At 47.9% G+C, this 19,950-nt stretch overlaps 1 protein-coding gene across 1 annotated transcript in view; it reads left to right on the top strand.

Annotated features, from left to right (window-relative positions):
- Positions 1 to 4,339: 4,339 nt before the first annotated feature.
- The window catches only part of JPH2 (junctophilin 2), a 57,707-nt gene continuing 42,096 nt past the window's right edge, over positions 4,340 to 19,950 (top strand). The window contains exon 1 of the mRNA XM_045194539.3: positions 4,340 to 5,250. Within this exon, the coding sequence (XP_045050474.2) occupies positions 4,872 to 5,250 (379 nt within the window). The 5' untranslated portion in view covers positions 4,340 to 4,871. The remainder of the gene's footprint in view (positions 5,251 to 19,950) is intronic.

Consider the following 19,950-nt stretch of genomic DNA (forward strand, 5'->3'; position numbering starts at 1 on the left):
ATCAGCTAAGGTGACATTTGAGCTGAGACTCGAACAAAGTGAGGAAGTGAGCCATGTGGGTGTTTGGGGAAGAGCGTGTTCATGCAGAAGCAACAGCAAGTGTGGCCTGAAGCAGGCGAGGTCTCAAGCACAGGGCAGCGACAGATCACTGAGAACCTTGTAGGTCATTTTAAAGGCTTTGACTCCTAAGGAGATAGGGAACCATTTGGAGGGAGGGTGGGGGGACAAGAGACATGATACCACACCTGGCCTTTTAAAAGAGCACTAGCTGCTGTGTGTGAACTCAGGGGAGCAGGGGAGGGGGAAGCAAGGAGGGCCGATAGGAGGCTATTGCAGTAAATTGAACAATAGTTTCTAGTGGCCTGGACACTTGGCAGCAGAGCAGAGATGTGCTCTGAAATTATTTTGAAGACAGAGCTGAAGGGATTTGCTGATAGACATACAGTGTGAGAGAGATTGGAATTTAGGGTGACTCCAATGGTTTTAATAAGCTGGGAGCTGGCTGGAGGAGCAGATGTGGGAGGGGAAATTGGGAATTTGATTCGATCTCATCAAGTCTGAGATGCTTCGGACACACGCAGAGATGTTGAGCTGGTGGATGAATGTAGGGGAGAGGTACAGCCTGGAGATACAGATTTAGCGGCCAGCAGAATATGGACATTATTTAAACCATGAGACTGAAGATCACCTAGGAAGCGAATGTAGATGAAGCATTGGTCCAAGGACCAAGCTCTAGGACATTCTCAAGATACAGAGGGCAGGAAAATGAAGAGGAACCAGCAAGAGTCTTAGGAGGAGCAGCAGGAGCAGAATCAAGAGAGGAGCTGTAGAAGTCAAGTGAGAAAACACTTCGAGAAGGGAGCTGTCAGTTGCCCAATGCCGCAGAGAAGGAGAGAAGAGGGGCACCCACTATGTGCAGGCGCTGGGCATACCGAGATGAGCCAGGGTGCCAGTCACAGAGTCCGCGTTCCTGCATTGTTTTGGAATGAAGACAGTCCTTGCTTAGAACAACTCCTAGTTGGGGGGAGGAGCCAGCGTGTGGGAAACCACCTAACCGGCCAGGAATCTTGTCTGGGGAGTTGAGGCTTCTTCAGCTGAGTCTTCAACGCTGAGGAGAACTCAAGCGGATTTCTGTGTGCAGCTCCCTCTGTTCTGGATTTTCAGTTCCCTTCTCTCCAGCCTCCCTAGGAAGCAGTCACTCTTGAGAAGTTAAGAAGGAAGCAGGAAGCAAGTGACTGCTCCATCAGACCAAAGAACCATGGAGCAACAAAAGACCTGGGAGAAAGAGGAATGGGATAGATACTTTTAAACACTACTTAAAATTCGCTCCAAGGTTAGTAACTTCCGTTCCATGGAAGGAACTTGGTTTTCCTAAGGAAAATCTGTTGCAATGCATACATGGCCAGGAGAGGTCTCCCTTTTCCGGCAACGCACTGGTTTGGAGGGCGGGGCCAGAAAGTGATGGCAAGTCAGGAAGCTCAACACTGGGGGGAAGGCGGGTAGCAAATCCGACAAAGAATTTACTTAAACTTTTAAGAAGTCAAAGTGTCCTTTGAACAATAAGAGTAACATCAGAGAAACTGATGTTTAGTTCCCAAACCACAGAGTAATGCTGAGTAAACGTGTTGGGAAGAGTAAGGAGTACTTCAGAGCAAAGAACTTAATATTTAGAGAGATCTCTTCCCTCTTTGGTGACTATTTTATTAAGCATGATAGTTTGAAAAGTAACTTACGTTAGGATAATATTAATAGCTAACATGTAGTAGGAATTTAGTGTTCTTTTTTTTTTTTTTACAGTATTAACTCATGCGATCTTCACCCAGCCATATAAGGTAGATACTGTTATCCTTAACACTAATAATCCTTTGAAAGAGGTACTTTTACAGATGAAGAATTTGTGGCTCAAAGAAATTAACAATTGGTCCAAGGTCACAGAGCCTGTGAGGGGCAGAACTGGGATTTGAACAGGTATCTAACTCCATAGCTATCCACCCTACATATTAGATAGGACAAGGGTCTCAAGGTCTGGGCCTTTCTTCCTAAATGTTATTTCTTGCTAAATGTTAAAGTGTAGCATAGTATTTTGCAGATGTAGCAGTAAACAGGATGAGCTGGCAGGAACTCAAGGGGATAAAAGTAGCCAACTGACCCCCCAAAAGAAAGAAATCAACATGAAATTGACCAGATAGTATATCTAAGTGATGGCTAAGCCTCCCTTCCAGGGGACAGAACTGTGGATATGAATCCCTGCCTTTACTTGCTGCAAGTAAATCAATCTACCCTGGGCCAACCACGTTGTCTCATTTTTGAACAGAGCACTCCAAGTGGCAAACGCCTTGAGTTTGGTAACATACACAGTCTATGGTGAGTAAGGAGATTCATGAATATGCAAATGTTATTAAACAACAGTTTCTTAATTTGACAACATACCATGGTTCTTAACCAGGGACGAGAATCAGATTTGTCTGGACTTTTAAAAAGAATGCTACAGCCCCAGCCTTACCCCACAATCTAATTCAGTAGGTTGGGGGTGGCATGGGGGGTCTGGAATCTGTTTCTACTGGTGGTTCTTATGTGTACAGGCCCTTGGTAGGGAACCCTGTAGGGAGCTGTACGGATGAACGGTGGCTAAATTTACGCAGGCGAACAGTTCTCTAGGACACAGCAGCCACGCAGCCTTAGAACAGGATTATGGTGATTTGCTCAGCATTTAACTACAAAGGGTATTGAACTTGGGCAACTCAAATCACTCTAGCTTCCCATTGGAGATGCCCTTTCCCCTCCCCTTGACAGCAGAGCTAGAAAGAAACTTGTGATTCTCCAAAGACTTTGGTGAGAAGTGGCAAAAGCGGGACTCTCTGGGGACAGCGCTGAGGTGTTCTTAGCAGTGAAGTGTGCAAGCAGGCCATCAGTCAACCTGGCGGGGTGGTGAGACAAAACCCAGCTGATACAGTCTTATCTTCAATTCGTTGCCTGTCGGCCTGGCAAACAGCCAGTGAGAGCACAGCGGCGGGGTGTTTGTACTCGGGGCTGAACCATGGACACAGAAGGGACCCTGTAAGGCAGGGGGCTGTGAATGATGAAGGTACCAAGTCTTAGAAACCAGGAATCTGCTGCAAGGAAGGGAGAGAGTATTTTCTATCCGTTTCTGAAGTGATTTTAAGAGCCCCAAGTCGTCATGTGATTTGGGTGTCAGTTTGAAGTCAGATAAGTCTTCTGTTCTCACAGGCCTCCTGGGCTTGCTTCTTCAGTGGTTTCTATCCTCCCCCACTACACACACACACAGCTTCCTGTTCTTGGTGTTCCTACCTCTCCAAATTACTCCATGCTCCTGTGAACCCTGGGCTCAGTTGGGATTTCCAGCCATTAGCCCTGCCACAGCTTCACATCCTGGAGATTGATTTGTCCCTCTTGCTGGCGTTTGGTGGGAACCTGAGTGCTGGGAATGCACCAGGGCCCTTCCCTCCTGCCCCTGCCCCAAGAGCTTCATGAAGCCTGCGTTTCACGGGCTCTTTGGACACTAGAGCGCAAGAAAGCTTGGAAAGAATTGTTTTTAAAAAAACCACGATCCTCCTGTGTTTCTGAGAGGAACTGATTCCAACACAACAGGCAACCTGTGTCTCATAGTTAGAGGACAGACTCCTAGCCCTTCAGAGGAGGCACCGCCCTTTATGAGAGAGAATCAGGAGTGACCCATCGGTGCCCTTTGCACAAGGCTCTCCCCAGGGTTTTCCCAGGGCTCCAGGGGGGCGTGGGGAGGGAATCTGGGGTTGTTCGTGAGCGCAGCACTGAGACTTGCTGTATCTCCAGACTGTTCCCAGAACCCCACCTCTCTTCTTGAGTTCCCTCTTTTGCTTTCAAAAGCATATGTAAAACCAGGCCCCATTCCTGTCTCTTTAGGTCACCAGATTCCTTTTGGGGGGATTGGCAGTGGTGCCCTAGCCCCAGGACCAGGAGGGCATGTGAGTGGTGGTGGGGCTGGGATTTGCTCTGGGGCATTTTAAGTGTGCCAGGACTGGGTGTTCTGCTAGTCTTCCCTCTCCTGCCCCTCCCCTCCCCACCCCTCTGCCCCTCCCTTCCCGCAGACTCCCGGAGCCAAGAGTGGAAGAGAGCTCTTACCCAGGGGGAGAAAAGCCTGCAGATTGCCCCAGCTGCCTACCAGTCGTTCTCAGCTTCCCTTCCTCATCCCTCCAGCCACTCCCAGGGTCTGAAGCACCAGCCCATCTGAAACACCCCTCCTGCTTTGAAGGAGGCTGGGCTGGCCAGGGGGTTATTTTGGGAGCCGCTTCTAAGATCCAATGGCCTTGTTAGGGCAACACTGACCTTTCTGTCTGGGGAGGAGGGCAGGATTGGAGAGGGGCGGGGCAGCAGCGGAGAGACCGACAGCCCCGCACACCCACAGGGTGGAGGAGAAGGGGGCCAGCAGGCTGCAGGAATTCAGCCTGGGGGGCTGGGACTGTCACTGAGGGGAAATTCCCCTCTTTGAGCCGGACTGGGGATCCCTCCACCTACCCTTTCACTGTGCTTCTTAAAGGAATCACAGTGTTTTTCATTTGACTCCATGGAAGCCAGACTCGGGACGATCTGTGGAGGCTTTGAAACTTTCCTTCCCACTTCCTTCCTAGCTGGCAGCCGTCCTCTGGCTGACTGAGTGGGGGCCTCCCAGGCATGGCACTGACCAGCCGACTCAGTGCTGACTTGGCTCCTGGGCTTGATCAGCCTCTGGTGGCATCTTGCTTTCCTCCTGCTGGGGTGCGGTGGTGGTGAGTGGGGGGCCCAGCCCTGATCAAGCTTGGAGAGTGCCACTGGCACCCCCATCACCCTCTACCCCCAAGCTGGAGGACAGTCAGGTCGTCGGGGGCTATGATGAGATGAGCGGGGGCCGCTTTGACTTTGACGATGGTGGGGCATACTGCGGGGGCTGGGAGAATGGAAAGGCCCATGGGCATGGGCTGTGCACTGGCCCCAAGGGCCAGGGCGAGTACTCGGGCTCCTGGAACTTCGGCTTTGAAGTGGCGGGCGTCTACACCTGGCCCAGCGGAAACACCTTCGAGGGATACTGGAGCCAGGGCAAACGGCATGGGCTGGGCATAGAGACCAAGGGACGATGGCTCTACAAGGGCGAGTGGACACACGGCTTCAAGGGACGCTATGGAACCCGGCAGAGCAGCAGCAGTGGTGCCAAGTATGAGGGCACCTGGAACAATGGCCTGCAGGACGGCTATGGCACTGAGACCTATGCAGACGGGGGTGAGTCCAGGCTGGGGCCGGCACAGCTGCGTAGGGGCCTGGCGGGTGAGGAACGTTGGTGTGGGGCGGAGGGGCATGGGGCAGTACGACACAGAATCAGAGGGGCCCGGATGTTATCTGCTGTGTGGCTTCAGGCAAGCTACTCTGCCTCTCTCTTCATCTGTTTTCTTGTTAGGAACGATGGGGCCAATGACGGGCTATTGGGAGGATGGGCGAGAGTGCTTAGCACAAGGCCTGCCATATAAAGGCACACTCAACACACATTCATTAACACATAACTGCTACTGTTTGCACGCTAGGTATGCAGTCAGCTGTGGGATATACACCAGGTTGTGCCTTAGAAGAACTGGGGTCTAGGCTCAATTTTGCCATGGAAATTATCTTCAAGGAATAGATCGTGTAGTATTCATTCATTCACCCACACGCCCATCCATCCATACATCCATGCATCCTTTTATTCAGTGCATACTTCTGTGATGCCTCCTATTTGCCAGGCATTGTAAAAGGGTTAGAGATAACGAGGAATAAGGTACAGCCCAGGGCTTCGAAGACAGGCCTGTAGACAAACCATGATGCACAGGTATGTACAGAGTGCTGTGGCGGTAAGAGAGGAATGCTTTAGATGAGGCGACGTCTGAGCTGGATCTCAATGGGAAGGCTGCATTTGTGAGGGTGGGAGTGGGAGAGAGAGGAGGGGGTGAAAAGCTCCGAAGGACCAGAGGACTCAGTGGGTTCAGGAAATGGGCAGGAATTTTTTTGTGGGGGGGCAGGACAGCCCTAGGAAATGGCAGGACAGATATCATCACTGATCCCCAGGGTGTTACTTCGGAGATATCACTCATCGGGACCTCAGCTTCCTCGTCCCTGAAATGGGAGGTTTTCAAATATCCGTACTGCTCAAAATATAGTCAGCAGACAGGCAGCAGCATCTGTCTCCACAGTTAGAAGCAAAGTCAGGGGTCCCCCCAGACCTGTGAAATCAGAATCTTTTGAGAGTCGGTCCAGACATCAGATTTAAGCTCATCCAGCCATTTTTATGCACGTTAACACTTAAGAAGTAGTTCTTCAAAGTCGGGGCTCCCAAACTTTGGATAGTGAGCCAAGCTGGCCTGCTGCCTGTGTAGGGGCAGCTTGTGAGCTGACAGTAATTTCACATTTTGAAATATTTGGGGAAAAAATTAAAAGAACTCTATTTTGTGGTTCATGAAAATTATATGAAAATCCCTACATAACATCCTCAATTTTATCTGCTGGCCCGAAAGCCTAAGACTTACTATTCGACTCCAGCGGAACAGTTCACTGGCTCCAGCTGCAGGTGTTCATTCAGGGTCCTTCCAGCTCGGGATCATTCTATGACGTCGTCTCCCTCACATGCCCTGTTGGGAAGAGGTACTGAAACAGATAACTCAAAACTACGGCTAATTAAGAAATATATCTATCTGGCACCGGTGGGCATTTGTTGTATATTCAATTCATCGCTAGTCTGCCCCCTTTATAGCACAGGGCAGGAAGTGGGCCGTCTGGGAGTGGACTGGGGTGGAGCAGGAAGGGCACAGTCAGCCCAGGGTGGAGGGTTTGCTCCAGCTGAGACCTTTGCCCATAGACAGAGCTGTCTCCCGTGTAGGATGGGCCCCTGACTGGGCTGCCAGTTGGTGGGTGTCTGGCCAGGGCCTGCCCTCGAAAGTGTCTGGATGTTAACGAGGTTGCGTCCCTGCACTTTCTATGTGTGCAGAGGTGGTGGCACAGCACTGGCTGGAACTGGATCCCACTGAGGACAAATTCTGGCGCCGCACTTCCTAATTCAGTGACCTTAAGCTATTTGCTGAACCTCTGCAGTCCAGTGCAGTTCAGTTCCCTGGATGCTCATGCCCAACACTGTGCTAAGTGCTGGGGACAAGCAGCGAGTGAGCCTCAGTTTCTCCGGCTGTGAGATGGAGATAACCCCTGAGTGCCCACCAGGCGCCAGTTACCTTTGCAAAGAGGTGCACAGTACACGTGTGCCACCTGCTCTCCCTGTCCCTCTTCGCTGTCTCCAAACCAAGTTGTGTGTGTGTGTTGGTGCCTGGACATGAGTCACAGGGACACACATTTCTGGGAAGCTCTGGGATGATCTCCCGGTACGTTTAAAGGGGGAGAGCCCATCCATTCATTCATTCATTCATTCACGTGACCAATGTTTTAGAGCACTGACTATGTGTCAGGCACCATCCCACACGAGTTCCAGGGGCTGAGGCAGTGCACAAGCAAAGTCCTCAGGGAGCTCCCTGTGTCACGAAGAACACAGAAATAACTGGAAAACAAACATATATGTAATTTCCAGAAGTTACAAGTGTTATGAAAAAAAACTAGCAAAGAAGGAAGAGGGTGATGTTTTCAGATAGGGTAGTCTGAGAAGCATGGCGGGGAGTACTAGAGTGAAGACTTCCAGGTGGCAGGAATGGCCATGGCAAAGACCCTGAGACAGGACTGGGCTTGGCATTCTGAGAAATAGCAAGAATGCCAGGGTGTCAGAACGGAGTGACTGAGTGGAGCAGGCAGGGGTTGGTGCCGGAGATGTGGGCAGGGGCCAGACTGAGAAGGCTTTATGGGGGCTGGGTTTTATCCTAGGTGTGCCTAGGTGAGAAGAAGCCCTGCTCCTCTGGTTTCCAGAGGTCCAGACTCTCTTCCCGAATGACAGGGCCCCACATTCAGGCAGCCTGGAAACCTTACAGATCCTTTCTCCCAAGACACACATGAGGTGCAACTCTCCAAAATTAGACGTGGCCACTGCTTTGGAAAATCTCTTTAATCAACCTGTCATCGGTTCCGGAGGGTTTGTTAAGGACCTGCCCTTTGCCCCATCCTGGGCAGCACTGAGGGGAATGTGGACAAATAAGATCCTGTGATTAGGAATGGTTGAGAGTCAGATGGCTCTGGGTCATTACATGTCCTGGCTCGATCACATTATTTAATCTCTTAGAGCCTTAGTTTCCTTATCCATAAAATGAATTTATCCTAATCTCTCCTAAGATTTCCCATGGGATAAATGGGCCCTCAATAAATGGTAGTTGCTTTTATTAGTGTTAACTATCATCAGTTCACTCAGTAAAGTTATTGAGCGACTGTTATGAAGCCCGCGTTACACTACACTGCGTGGGGGTGGGACTAGAGTGTAGAAATGAACAGAAGGGAAAAGGTGCCCATCTTCCAGAGAATCTAACATGAAATTTACTACAGTGTGTTGGGTGCCAGGCAGGGGAGTAGTACCGGGGACTAAAGGAGCCAGAGAGAGGCATCTAGCCAGACTTAGGCATTCAGGGAGGCTTCCTGGAGTAAGTGGCAAGCCCGACTCTGCAGTCTGGAGCGAGCCAGGTGACAAGGGTGGAAGAAGACTGCTCCAGGTTGAGAGAATGGAGTGTGCAAAGCCGGGAGGTGCAGAACTTGCCATCCAGCTGCAGGTCAAGCTGAAACTTCGATGTCATCCACAGTTCTGACACGTAGTGGCCAAAGGGACTGCGGGCCCCATTTCTTCCACGCCACCTCGCCTGGCAGTCAAAAGTTACAGGTGCCTTCTCCAGACCAAAGAAGACAGTTTTCCACACTGGAGGTGTTAACCCATGGAGAGGTGGCAAAGTCAATTTAGTGGGTCGTGACCTGCATTTTTTTAAGTGAAAGAATAGAAAATATCACAGTGTTTCATAGAGAGTAAGATCAAACATTGGTTCCTGAAGTATTCTCTCAGTTGAAGATAGATATGTGTGTATGTAGTGTGTGTGTATATATATAAAAGTGTGTGTGTTATGATGTCATGTGTCTTCCTTACTGCGGATCATGGTCAAAAAGTTTGAAAATTACAGCTCTAAAGTGACTTGACCTGGTGTCTTCCTGGAAGCCCCAGCCTTTCCACCTGCTTAGGCCCTCGGTCTCCTCCATGCTTATCTCTTTGGCTGGAGGTTTAGCTCCCCGTTTTCCTGGTAGGAAAGGGAAGGTGGTACAGGCCAAGGGGCTCTGGCCTCCCAAACCCTGCTGTAAGCCTCTTGGCGCCCCTCCCCTGCCTATAGCACTCATTCCTCCCCTGGCCACATACGGCCACGCTAAAAATAGCCGCTGACTTGAAACCCCAAAGCAAGCCCACTGCGGAGCCCTTATGTAGTCACGTCCTGCGTGGCTGCCAGGCTGTTCCCACCCACAGACCCACAGACTTCAGGACTAGAAGGGCCTTTAGTGATCTTTGCTTCCCAAGGTTCTTGACCTGGGGCCCGAGCCTGGGCCTCGGAGGCTTGGAATTGCCCTGACACTGATGTGTGCATCTGCACTTAGATCCTCACGCGAGTTCCCCCACCATTGATCTACCGTATTTTTCAGACCATAAGACGCACCTAGGTTTTAGAAGAAAATAGGAAAAAAATTTTTGAAGCAAAAAATGTGGTAAAATATTTAATAACATAAATAACATAATATTTCACCAATGTAAATGTAAGCTACATTCAAATTATAAGACGTACCCACATTTCACCCCAAATTTTGGAGGGAAGTGCATCTTATAGTCTGAAAAATATGGTAATTTAGTACTGCCCTCCACAAAATGCGCAGTGGAAAAACCAGGCCCAAGACTGACTTTTTTTTAACAAAATAAAGCTCATGATGATAATAATAATGATAATAATAATAATAATAATAATAGCAGCTAACATCTGGGGAGTGCGTACGACGGGCCCGGTGCTGTTCTTGGTGTGTGGTGCGCATGTTGTCTACACTTCCACAGCCACCTTATGGGGGGCGTGCTGCTAGTACTGCTGTTTAATTTTTTTTACAAGGAAACGTTAAAATAATCGGTTTAATTTACCAAGAAGAGACTAAGGACTGAGTTAATCTTCCATATCAGATGAAAGGTTTTAATTTATTTTATTTTTAGATAACACCATTTGTTGGGGAAAAAAACCTGTACTTTCCCTTTTTCTTATATTTAAAAAAAAATTTTTTAACTCCCCTCCCCCTCTTTTGGCAACCATCAGCTTGTTCTCTGTATCTATGGGCCTGTTTCTGTCTTGTTTTGTTTATTCCTTTATTTTTTTATATTCCACATATAAGTGAGATCATACAGTATTTGTCTTTCTCTTACTTATTTCACTTAACATAATCTCTCAAGACCCATCTATGTTGTCGCAAATGGCAAGATTCCGTTCTTCTCTATGGCTGAGTGATACTCCATCATGTGTGCGCGCCGCGTCGTCCTTGTCTGCTCACTGATTTGCGGACATCAGGTGGCTTCCACATCTCGGCTATTACTAATAACGCGGCAGCAAACATAGAGCTGTGTATGTCTTTTTGAAGTAGTGTTTCTGTACTGTTCAGATAAATACCCAGAGGTGGGATTGCTGGATAATATGGCAGCTCTATTTTTCAATTTTTTGAGGACTCTCCATACTGTTTTACATAATATGCGTTACCTTTATTCTATAGGTAAGGAAACTGAGACACAGATTATTTTAAGTATTTTCACTCACAGTCCTCTAGCTAATAAGAGACAGGTAGAATTTTATAATAATAAGTGATTTTTAAATATTTCCTGATATCGGTATTTTAACAAACGATAAATAACTACAGAGAATAATCAGAACTAGCTACATAATTTGGGGGGCCGCTGCAAAATGGAAATGTGGGACCCCTTCTTCTAAATCATTAAGAATTTCAAGGTGGTGACATCAGAGCATTCAAGCAAGTGCAGGGCCCTTCTAAGCCTAGGGCCCTGTGCACCCGCCCAGGAAACACGAATGCCCGTGAACCTGGCCTTGACAATAGTAATACGTAACTGCGTGTATCACCTACTGAGTCTGTAGTCAGGCTCTGGGCTAAGAACCCTACATGCATTATATTATTGAGGCTTCTTAACAAGTCTCTCACCTATCACACTAGCAGCTTTCAAATGTTTATGACTGCAACCCGCTGTAGAATGCGGACTGCGCGTTTTGATTTTACGCACACACACAAATATGTAAAACCAATCCTCGTGAAACAATGCTCCCCTTTCTCGATGCAGTACTTGCCATTTTCTCTTTTATTCAATTACGTTCATAGATCTATTATTCTACCTCATTGTTGTCTTGTTTGGAGAGTTAAATGGTACCCCGATATATGTAAAAACACTTACACTGAGTTTGGCATCTGGTTAGCGCTTTTATTTGATATTTGTATGTTTAACTGTAAGAATGGGGTCAAAAAACTAAGCATGTTCTAAATATGCCTAATTTTTTTTTTCTCCTGCCCAAAGCTGATAACTTGAACTCATTTTAGCCCAAATGACTCTGGAAATGGAAGCTGAATGAATTTGCTAGGATAGAGTCCCAAGCAGCAGTACCTAGCCTCACATTATCTGGGCCCATGATATGTGTTCTTTGAATCAACTTGACCTCCATATTTATCTATTTAATTGTTCCCCCAAGGAATATTTTTTTCTATTGATCTATTTGTCTATCTTTTATGCCAGTATCATGCTGCTTTGGTTACTGGGGCCTTATAGTAAATTTTAAATCAGAGTAAATCCTCCAACTTTGCTCGTCTTGTTGAAGACAGTTTGGGTTATTCTAGGTCATATCCATTTCTATATACATTATAAAAGCAGCTCGTTGATTTCTACTACAAAGCCTGCTGGGAATTTGATTTAAAATGCATTAAGTCTATACATCAGTTTGGAGAGAACGGACATCTTCACAGCACTGAGGCTTCCAGTCCACGCACATGGTGTTGTCACATGTCCTTATTTATTCGCGTCTGCTTCATTTCACTAGGCAACGCTTTGCAGTTTTCAGTGTCCTGCACATCTTTTGTTAAATAAAATTAACAAGTATTTTTATGATATTGTAAATGGCATTTTAAATTTCATTTTTCCAATTGTTTATTGCTAGGTTATAGAAATAGTTATTTGTGTACATTGACTTCGAGTCCTTTTATCTTGCTAAGTTAATTTTTTAGTTCTAGTGGGATCATTATTATTATCATTTTTAGAGAGGGGGGGAAGGGAGGGAGAAAGACAGGAAGAGAAACATCGATGCAAGAGAGACATTGACAGGTTGCCTCTCATAAGCACCCTGACTGGGGACCGAACCTGCAACCCAGACACGTGTCCTGACAGGGAATCAAACTGGTGACCTTCCGCTTTGCAGGATGATGCCCAACCAACTGAGCCATACTAGCCAGAGCTTTTTTTGTTTTTAATTTTCCAATTAGGAAGAACATCTTTTAATTGAAAATTTCTTGATTGCTGTTAAAAACCAAGTGTAGCAGCCGTAAGAGAGTCTGGGGGGGATACATGGTACTCGAACACTCAGGACTTAGAGCAGCCAGATCTGGGCTCAAATCCCAACAGTGCCACTTCCTAATTCTATGAGCACGGGGACATCACGGAACCTTTCTGAGCTTCTATTTCTTCTTTTCCATTAAGGAGGTCAAAATCTCCCTCAAACTATGATCGAAATGATGACATGAGAAAATATGTAAGAAGCACTTAGCATAATGCCTATTACATAGAAATGCTGAAATATGTATTATTCTTTCTGTATTTCTGTGTACATTGCAAAGGGAGGACTAATTCAGGATGGCCTGCACCTCAGCTGTCCCTGCTTTGGGGAGAGACTATTTCAGCACAAAAACTAGCTTTTGACTTTGGCGCAATTAATAAGCCAAGACTTTGATTCATTTAGTTCTGCCTTGAGTCCTGCCAGCATGGATGAAATCCATGCCAGGCACGATTCCATTTCGAAAGTAGAATCAGCATAATATAACCTCATCTTGAAAATCTCATGCCCCAGTTCACAGCCAGAGGTCAGCGTGACAGCCAGCTGAGTTGCTGTCACGCCACTTCCTTGGCATTATCTGGGACCCCATGGGAGCAGAGCAGACCCTCAGTAAGACAGGGAAGTGGACATAATTACTCTTTCCTCTCCGTGACCTTGTTTTCTGTGATGCATGTGTCTAACTGGCCAAGACCCTCAGATGTGCCCCTGTCCAAGGCTGGTCCCCTGGTATTCATCGAGTTTCCAGAGCCTGCTAAATTCCACGTCCCCAGCAGCTGTTCCCTGGACCAGCCCTTGCTGGAACACCCTTGCAAGGAATGTCAAGTCTCATTTTCTGAGGGCCCTGGTTGAGGGTGGGGTGCAGGGTGTGGGGCTTGCTTCCTGCCATTGGCCAGAGGGTCATTCTGTTGTCTCCTACCCTTCCTAAGCCAGAGCCACAGAGCAGGTGAGCAATTAGGCCTGGTCCTGAGTGAAGCCTCCAGACCCCTACTCACTCCTGTGTAACAGAGTTGAGGGGACCAGACGTAGTAACAAAATCCATAGGGCAGCCCAGGGACAGTGGGAACAACAGAACCCCCTCCTCCTGCCATGCAGATAGTGAGCCCCTTGTGGCTGGAAGTATTCAAGCACATGCTGCCGATGGCCGAAAGTTGGGGCCACACACTGATGCCTGCAGGAAATGCTGTTTGGCATGCACAATGGTTTTTATTCCTTTTATTTTTAATTACATTGGAATCCTTGATGGATACCATCTTCACAAAGTATCCAGTTTCACAGCATTTGGACAAGACAGCCTGACACTACGGGTGGGCCTTTGATGAAACGTACAATATAAGGAATGATGTGACAACATCTGTCTAACATTCCCACCAGGAAGGGTGGATAGGGGCCACGTCATGCAGGGACCTGTCAGTCACTGTAAGGATTTGGCCCCTACCCTAAGAAACGTGAGGACTCCAAAAGTGACATGATCTGACTTTGCTGAAAGGGATGCCTTTGGCTACGGTGTTGAGAGAACCTTTCGGGGACAGGAGATGATGCAGAAAGGGGAGGAGCAGGGGAGGGGCAGGGAGACAGGTGAAAAGCAACAGTGGCGTGGACCCGTCCTGTTGCAGCAAAGGTGGGGAGACGTGGTTGAGCTCTGATTCTAGTGTGGTGGTAGAGCCACAGGTTTTGCTGATCGACTGGGTGGGAGAGCAAGAGGAAGAGGAGTCAGGGATGGTTCCATGCCTTTGGACTGAGTCATGGGAGGATGGCACTGTCCCGAACTGAGATGGGACGAGGGTTTGGAGAGGAAAGGTCAGGAGCTCAGTGTTGGACACGGTGGGGGTCAGATGCTTGTCACGGGGACATGTCAAGGGGACATGAGGGCTGTAGGCAGGCCAGCACACAGGGGGGCTAAATGACCACTGGGGGTCCTCCTTCTAAACCCAGACGCTCTCTCCTGGGTCCCTTCGCCTCCCCACTCCACACACCCAATTGTTTCTAGTTTCCAAGGCCTGTGCGGTTGCTGAGCTGACCCAGTGCCTGGCAAAGAGGCCCCACCCAGGCCACAGGACCTGGGCTGTCAGCACCCAGGCGATGTGGCCTGGTTAATCCCCTGCTTCTTGTGCAAGCTGTGGGGTGTCATCCGGGGCAGCAGCCTCTGGATGTGGGGGTGGCGGAGCCCTGCAGGCTATGGGGACTTGTCATACACCCCTGCAACCTGACCCTGCTCCTGGGAGCTGGTGACATTTGTCATCAGCCTCTCTACTTTGGGTCTTCTAGTGGTGATCCTGGGAAACCGGAGACAGAGGAGCTTTGATGGGCGGCAGCATTTGGGAGCCACGGGAAGGGACTTGGTGCCAGCTTGCAAGCCAGCCAGAGAGCTAGGCTTTAGGGTTGTTACGGGAAAACCGAGCTTAGTTGAAATGCTTGCCCAGAGGGACTGTCCGGCTCACTCAAAGCTATGCCGCGAAGTACAAACCCACTAAGAGACCCACCTACGCTCGTATATCGAAGGGAACCTAAGACACTTAAAGTGAACAAGAGCCATTCAACAGGGGTTTACTGAGTGCCTAATATGTGCTAGGTAGTGTTCTCAGTGGCGAGGATAGTGGTAGAGTGGGGAACGGCTAACCTTTTAGTCTATTTGTTATTTGTATAGGCTTGTAAACGAGCAGAAAAAAGCCCAGAAGGATCTAAATTCGTAACGGCGATTACCCCTGGGGAGATGGTACACTTCAAAAAATATTCTTCTATTGTTAGAATTTTATGCAACGAGAATATGTGTGTGTGTGTTTATACACACACATGTACATAGATACATACACATGTGACTTGCAATTTTAAAAAGTGCCCTCCCCCTCAATACATAAATGACATTTATATACAGACCTGCAGGGTACAAAAAGTGTTTGGGAGCTCTAAGCAGAATTCTCTAGAATCTAGGCTCAGAGCCCAAAAGATTGCTCTTGTTCCTCCCCCTACCGGGGTATTCAGCTCTTCAAGGCAGGAGATCTGTTCTTTAGTCCCAGCTGAGCCTGGCTGTGCAGCCTGGGACAGATCCATCCACCTCTCTGTGCCCAAGCTTCATCCTCTGTATAATGAGGGGCTGAACCACACTTGCTCCTTAGGGTAAGTCAGTTTCTTTCCTCTGCACCCTGGCTAACTGATTGTGTCTGCCTGGAGGCACGGGGAGTGGAGACAGCATGGCCGTATTAGGAGGATCCAGCCTCGTGATCCAGTTGTCAAAGTCTGTTGTGGACAGACGCATCATGGGGGAGAGGTGGCCCATGTGACACACCACTTGTTACCTTGGAACACATGGTCTCCAGGGTCCACTGCAGCAAGCTGCCTGTTGGCAGATGCCAAGGACATGGCTGTGGAACACGGGTGCTGGCCCCAGCTCCTACCAGCTCATGGGAGCCCACTGTTAAATTTGCAAGAGTCATGCAAGTCGGCCTTTCGACTGTCGGTAGCCTGACTGGTCACGACAGGAACATTTCTACGATGGAAATTGGGTAACACTACAAATCAGGGCTGTGTGTTTAGTTTCCCGAAGAGCTGTTTTACCAGTGTACCACTAAACATTGTGCTGTCATGAAATGCCCTTTTTACCTCCTCACCCAGATTTAGGGTGTCCAGCCATCCTGCTTTGCCTGGAAACTGTCTTGCTTTTAGTACTGAAAGTCCCACGTAGTGGGAAAACCCTCCATCACAGACAAACTGGGATGACCGGTCACCCTGCAGTCCTTCCCATGGTGTGAGGGGAACCAGCACTGCAGAAAGTCTGAGCTCTCTGCTAGATGACCTATGTACCACTCACAGCAGCCCCGTAAAGTAAATTTGCTATGCTTACTTAGCTGAGCAGACACAGGAATAGAGGTTAACTGGGTACTGGGAGAGCCACACTGTGCCAGGCGAAAGGAATACCAAGTACCAAGCCTTGGAGGTGGAATGGAGTCTGCTGTGTTTAAGAAAAGGCTGCAGCACAGAGACTGAGAAAGTGGGACAGATGAGGCTGGAGGGACGGCAGGGCCCAGGGCACGTAGGCTTCATGGGTCAGTGAGGAGTCTGGACTTCATCCTTATGGTAGATGCTGCAGGATACCCTCAGACCCCCTCGGGACCAGGGTCCTCATTCCCTCAGCTGCCAGACGTTAGCTGCTGACGGCTCAGAGTTGGACATTGCTCCCTGTCAAAGGGAGGTGCCTCACTCTGGGGCAACCCATAGCTAATGCCTGGTTCATACTGGAGTACAAAGACCTGGCCTCCTTGCTTTAATCTTGGACAACTCTGAAGGCCAGCTCCAGAGATCCCCATGGGATTAGCTGAGGCCTTGGTTGTAATTGCTCAACTTCTGCTGTTGAATGCTGCTTCCCTTCCTTACAGGTGTTTGATCTGAGAGCACTCAGCACAAGAACACCCCCATTCAATCTTAGTCTCAGAATGTGTTTCTTAGGACCCAAGACAATCTTCCCTCAAGGCTCTGGGAAAACATTGTAAGTGGAGATAACCAGATCAGACCTGCATCTTATAAAGGAGGTGAGGCTGGTGGAAGTGAAGGGCGGGTTGAATTTGGCATCAGGAGAGGCAGGAGACCAGGGAATTTGCTGCTGTAGTCGACCAGGGAGGGCAGGTGAGGCCTAGACGAGATGGATGGGTAGAGACAGAGAAGTGGGGGAATTAAAGGGATATTCAGAATCAGGTCTATCTGTTTCCAAAGCCCAGGCAATTTCCATTCTTTGCTGCTCCCAAACAAGTCTCAGGCTTGACTTGCTTTCTCTGGGATGCTGGGTCCATGGTCTTTATCAAGGCGGGTTAGAGCCAAGCTGGGATGGGCCCCCCATACCCAGGAGGATCTGTATGGGCGTCTGTGGCATGGGCAGGTATGTTCACCACAGTGTGCATTCCTGGTGTACCTGGTGTGCAATTTTGGTGTGCCTGGACAGGAGCCCCTGACCTCTGGACTCTGGTGCTCACTCCCCTCTGGGCCATGCTGCACCTTAAACCCCATCTGAAATCTGTTGATGCTCCATGGTCCTGCCCAATGGTCTTGTGCGCACATCTGAGACTATGTGGGAGGACATGGAGAAGGACTAGGGATGGTTGTTGGACAAAACAGGCAAGATATAGACAAGATAGCTGCCATAGGAGATAAGTGACAAAGGTCTGCAGCAATGAGACTTCAGAGGAAGAAGGTGGCCTGGGAGGTATCCTAAAGAAGGCAGCTTTGAAACTGGGCTTTGGCAGGTTTGGGAAGACAAAGCTGAGAAGGTAAATTGGGTCAAGGTCAGGAAGACACTGGACTGTTAGGTAAGGACTTCCATAGGTAGTGGGGACCCCTGGGGAGGAGCTAGTCCTGATTCCTTTCTCTCTGTCTCTGTTCAGTCCCCCAGGGGCACTGACATTTGAACCTCAGTTTTCTAGAAATAGGCAGGGGTCACTGGCCAGAGAGGGTGGTGTTCTCAGTGTCCATTCTGGATATGGAGACAGAGTCCCTGGTCTGGCCCATAGATTTCTCTGTCTCAAGGTGAACTCTGGATTTCCTAGACTTCCCTTGGGTTTCTGAAATGGTCATGCTTTCTTCAGGGCTGAGGTTTGGGTGAGGACTTCTGAACCTTTAACTTGTAGGCATGTTCTCAGACTTAGAGTGGTACAGCGGAGAAAGCACTGAGCAACACGTCGCTGACCACCAACAGCCGCCATACATATTATCGGATCATGGTTTCCCCAGCTCTGAAATCAGAATGCTAACGCTGTATCTGTTAGAGGATATACAGGGGTGGCAAAAGTAAGTGCACAGTGGTGATACGCAAAACAAAGCGTTTATTTTTGTATTACTAATTATTGTACTATTTTCTTTTTTGTCTTGTTTTATTGTTTTTTTTTTCCTATCGTATTATTTTCCATACAAACAACTGTAAGCCTACTTTTGCCCACCCTTATATACACACACACACACGTGTGAATATATATACTTTTTTGGCAGAAGGTAACAGAAAACTCTAACTTAAAATGACTTAACCCAGCAATTTCCATAGAAATATAATGTGGGCTACATATATAAATTAATTTTTTTCTAGCAGCCATATTAAAAAGGTAAAATTAATTTTAATATATTTTATTGAATGACTTATCTAAAATATTATCATTTCTACATGTATTCAATATGTAATTATTAGTGAGATATTCTATATTCTTTCTTGTACTAATTCTTTGAAAGTCAGTGCTCAGTAAATGTGTGTCTAGTGGCTACCACACTAAGGATATTTATGATCTCAGATGAACAACACAGAGGTAGGGCAGGCTCAAGACTGGTTAATTTGGAAGCTCAACAGCATTAACTAGGACCCAGGTTCCTGCCACCTTCTTGCTCTGCCATTCACAGAGCATCAGCTTTGTTCTCAGCTAGCTCCCCTCATGGTCCCAAAGTGGCTGCCACAGCTCCGGGGATCATCTTCACACACCACGACATCCAGGAGCAGAAGAGGGTATGTTTCTCTGCTTGCCTGTCTTTATGAGAACTAAGAAGTCTTTCCTGCCTCCCTCTCCCCACCCCAGCAGCCAACTTCCCCTCAGGTCTCAGCACATGTTCATATCTGATCCGATCATTGGCAAGGTGGATAGACGTGAATGTATGGTTTGGAGCAATCAGGATTTACCCTGGATTAGGGACCTTTATGTGAGTCCCCTGGAGGAGGACTGAATGCTGGAGCAGAATTGAGGTTCTATCAGCAAAGAGGAGGGCTGCTGTTGGGTGACCCACGTTTATCTGCGCAATACCTGCTCTCCTGACCCCACCAGGTTGAACTGATGGAGTTTCTCACTGTCTCCCTTGCATTCTTACATATCTACAACTTCCAGTTTCTGCTGGTTTCTCTGAAGTGGAGTGAGAAGTTAAGGGCACTTCCAAATAATCTGAGTGTAGGAAATGTCTAGATTTTTATAATTTCATTCCCAATCTTTTATAATTATTCACACTGAATTTGAGGGCAATTTTTAGGGATTCTCCTTCACAGACACCCAAAAGCATTCAATTTGTTTTCAGAGAAACAACCCCCCCCTTTAAAAAAAACTTAAAACACTCATAGCCCATTGGTTTAGATAATTGTTTGAAATCACATCTTTTTCGTAATGAGCACAGCTGAGTAAACAGGTTTGGAAACTCTTAAGTAAACATACAACTCCATATGTGGGTACAGAAGTGTGTGGCCAGCTGGGCACATTTGGGGCTAAAGGCACCAGCTAGTGGGCTTCACAGAAGGAACAGAGCATGTTGCTTAACTGGAGGTCAGTGGAGAGATTTCTTGGCTCTAAAGCAGGTGGCATATTAGAACCACCTGAGGTGCTTTTAAAACACTCCAGTATCCACATTAAGTCATAATCTCTGGCCTGGAGGGTGGGTCTTACAGTATAGATGTGGCTTCCAGAAACTACTCTGTCAT

This window comes from Desmodus rotundus, chromosome 6 (assembly GCF_022682495.2).
Source record: "Desmodus rotundus isolate HL8 chromosome 6, HLdesRot8A.1, whole genome shotgun sequence".
NCBI classification, from domain to species: domain Eukaryota; kingdom Metazoa; phylum Chordata; class Mammalia; order Chiroptera; family Phyllostomidae; genus Desmodus; species Desmodus rotundus.